Below are 1966 nucleotides of genomic sequence, written 5' to 3' on the forward strand. Positions count from 1 at the left end.
GACGATATGAACTTTCCTCCGTCTGCGCATCCTGGACCTGCCGAGGATTAGCTACTACTGTTGCAGGGCGACCATAGGTCCTCCTTTGTATAGGAGGGACAGTTATCGATGCAGGCTCTCCGCCCCAGGAGACTTGACGATTTGTGGGAGTTCATCGTGGAGCATCCTTTCCATGCCCGCGTAGTCGCGCGCCTATAGGCTACGGGCTTCTATACGATTTTTGAGCTTGGACGGATAAAACTTGATTGGTCTCTCATCACGGCCTTGGTATTGTAGTGGCGACCGGAGACGCACACTTTTCACTTGCCCACTGGAGAGGACACCATCACGCTGGAGGATGTTCAGGTTTTGTACGGGCTGCGCGTAGATGGATGGGCCGTGGCACTGCCCTAGTACATTAGATCCATAATGCGTGCACAGTTTTTGGATATGATGGGGCATTTTACTGGTTATAGACCTCAGGATGATGTTGGGGGCAGTCGCATTGCTTTGTCAGCCATCAGAGATCATATGGCTGTTTTGCACCCAGACATTACCGGTGAGATGGAGGATCTCCATATTCAGAGGTACACGCGGTTGGCGCTGCTCCTGTTTTTCGGGTGTGTCTTGTTCCCGAACACTTCGGGGAGTCTCGTGAGTATGCGCTTTCTCCATCATCTTCAGCAGCTGGATGATTTACCCCAGTACAGCTGGGGTGCTGCTGTTCTCGCATACCTGTATAGGAGCATGTGCCGGTCGAGCATGGGCCCAGCGGTGGACATATGTGATTTTCTGCCCCTCCTACAGGTGACAACATTTTCGAATACTCTATTCATTACTCCGAATTCTATATGGTCGAAATGACTCATAAATTTTACATCAACCTTTTATCTTAGGTTTGGGCCTGGCAGCGGATCATGCCGTTGCAGCCACATCTACCACCACTTGCGCCCGGTGAGTCTTATCCATTTATCCCTCTATCTTCTAGGTGGATTCTCCGGCGTGGGAACTACCGAGGGACCGATGCTCATCACAATCTCCCCCTTATCAGGGATGTGCTAGATATGTTGGTGGACGGACAGGTAAATATGTACCTACACTTACTTGTTTTAAATTGAGTTGTGTTGCGCATACTCACTTTTATGTTATTATTTGGTAGTTCATCTGGACGCCATACAGCGATGAGTTGCTAGCTCAGCTGCCTGTTTATTGCTCAGTCGATCAACTGCTTTGGAGAACCTCCATCCCGATGATCTTCTTCGATATGGTTGAGTATCATGCCACAGAGCGTGTGCTTCGCCAGTTTCACCGTCCCCAGCCTATACCGGGGGAGCCTGGATAGGTGGCTACACACTATCAGCGGGATGACCGTGTCAAGCTGGACGATATATATATGGGATGGCTAGAGCAGCAGGTCCATATTTGGGAGGAGCGAGCTGACCGTATTCTGCCAGCACCTACATTTACCTAGGAGACCACTATTCATTTGTATGCGTCATGGTACCGCTATCACACCTGACTGATTATCGGGAACCCCATTCATGTACTTGGCGAGCACTACAGACCATACGTCGGGAGGCACGAGGCACTGGTATGTTTTTTGGCTTATTAATATCGTATAATTGTGATATAGCGTTATTTAATTAATATTTTAAATGTTTCACATGCTATTGGGCATCATCACCTCTACCAGTTGGGACAGGAGATGCAACAGCATACCGACATCCCTGCAGTCGTTGACTATGGCCGGCGAGTGGCACAGTTGGCTCGTTGGACCCTGTTTTAGGCGAGAGATGCCGCGATGTTGTACCACGAGGCTCAGTATGCGGCGCCAGAGGACTACCATCGAGGTAGGGGTGTCCCACGAGGCAGGGGTAGGGCACGAGGGAGGGGTGCCCCACTGGGTTGCGGGGGACGGCAAGGAGGTGGTCCCCAGCAAGGGGGCGTTAAGGCACCTGTCGACCCACCTGTTGAGGGACATGATGAG

General features: G+C 51.0%; 1 protein-coding gene across 1 annotated transcript; it reads left to right on the plus strand.

The window, feature by feature from the left end:
• Positions 1-408: 408 nt before the first annotated feature.
• On the plus strand, positions 409-1321 carry LOC138883556 (serine/threonine-protein phosphatase 7 long form homolog). Its single transcript, XM_070164253.1, has 3 exons — positions 409-786; positions 876-1061; positions 1139-1321. Exons 1-3 carry the CDS (start codon positions 409-411, stop codon positions 1319-1321), a joined length of 747 nt encoding a protein of 248 aa, XP_070020354.1.
• Positions 1322-1966: the final 645 nt, after the last annotated feature.

The sequence above is a fragment of the Nicotiana sylvestris genome, chromosome 2 (genome assembly GCF_000393655.2).
Source record: "Nicotiana sylvestris chromosome 2, ASM39365v2, whole genome shotgun sequence".
Lineage (NCBI taxonomy): Eukaryota > Viridiplantae > Streptophyta > Magnoliopsida > Solanales > Solanaceae > Nicotiana > Nicotiana sylvestris.

What these genes read in the sequence shown, in the direction of transcription:
- LOC138883556 (XM_070164253.1), top strand. Translation starts at nt 409, where the DNA reads ATGCGTGCACAGTTTTTGGATATGATGGGGCATTTTACTGGTTATAGA. An exon ending in ATTTTCTGCCCCTCCTACAG is followed by an intron (nt 787 to 875) that starts GTGACAACATTT and finishes CTTTTATCTTAG; the next exon opens with GTTTGGGCCTGGCAGCGGAT. An exon ending in ATATGTTGGTGGACGGACAG is followed by an intron (nt 1,062 to 1,138) that starts GTAAATATGTAC and finishes ATTATTTGGTAG; the next exon opens with TTCATCTGGACGCCATACAG.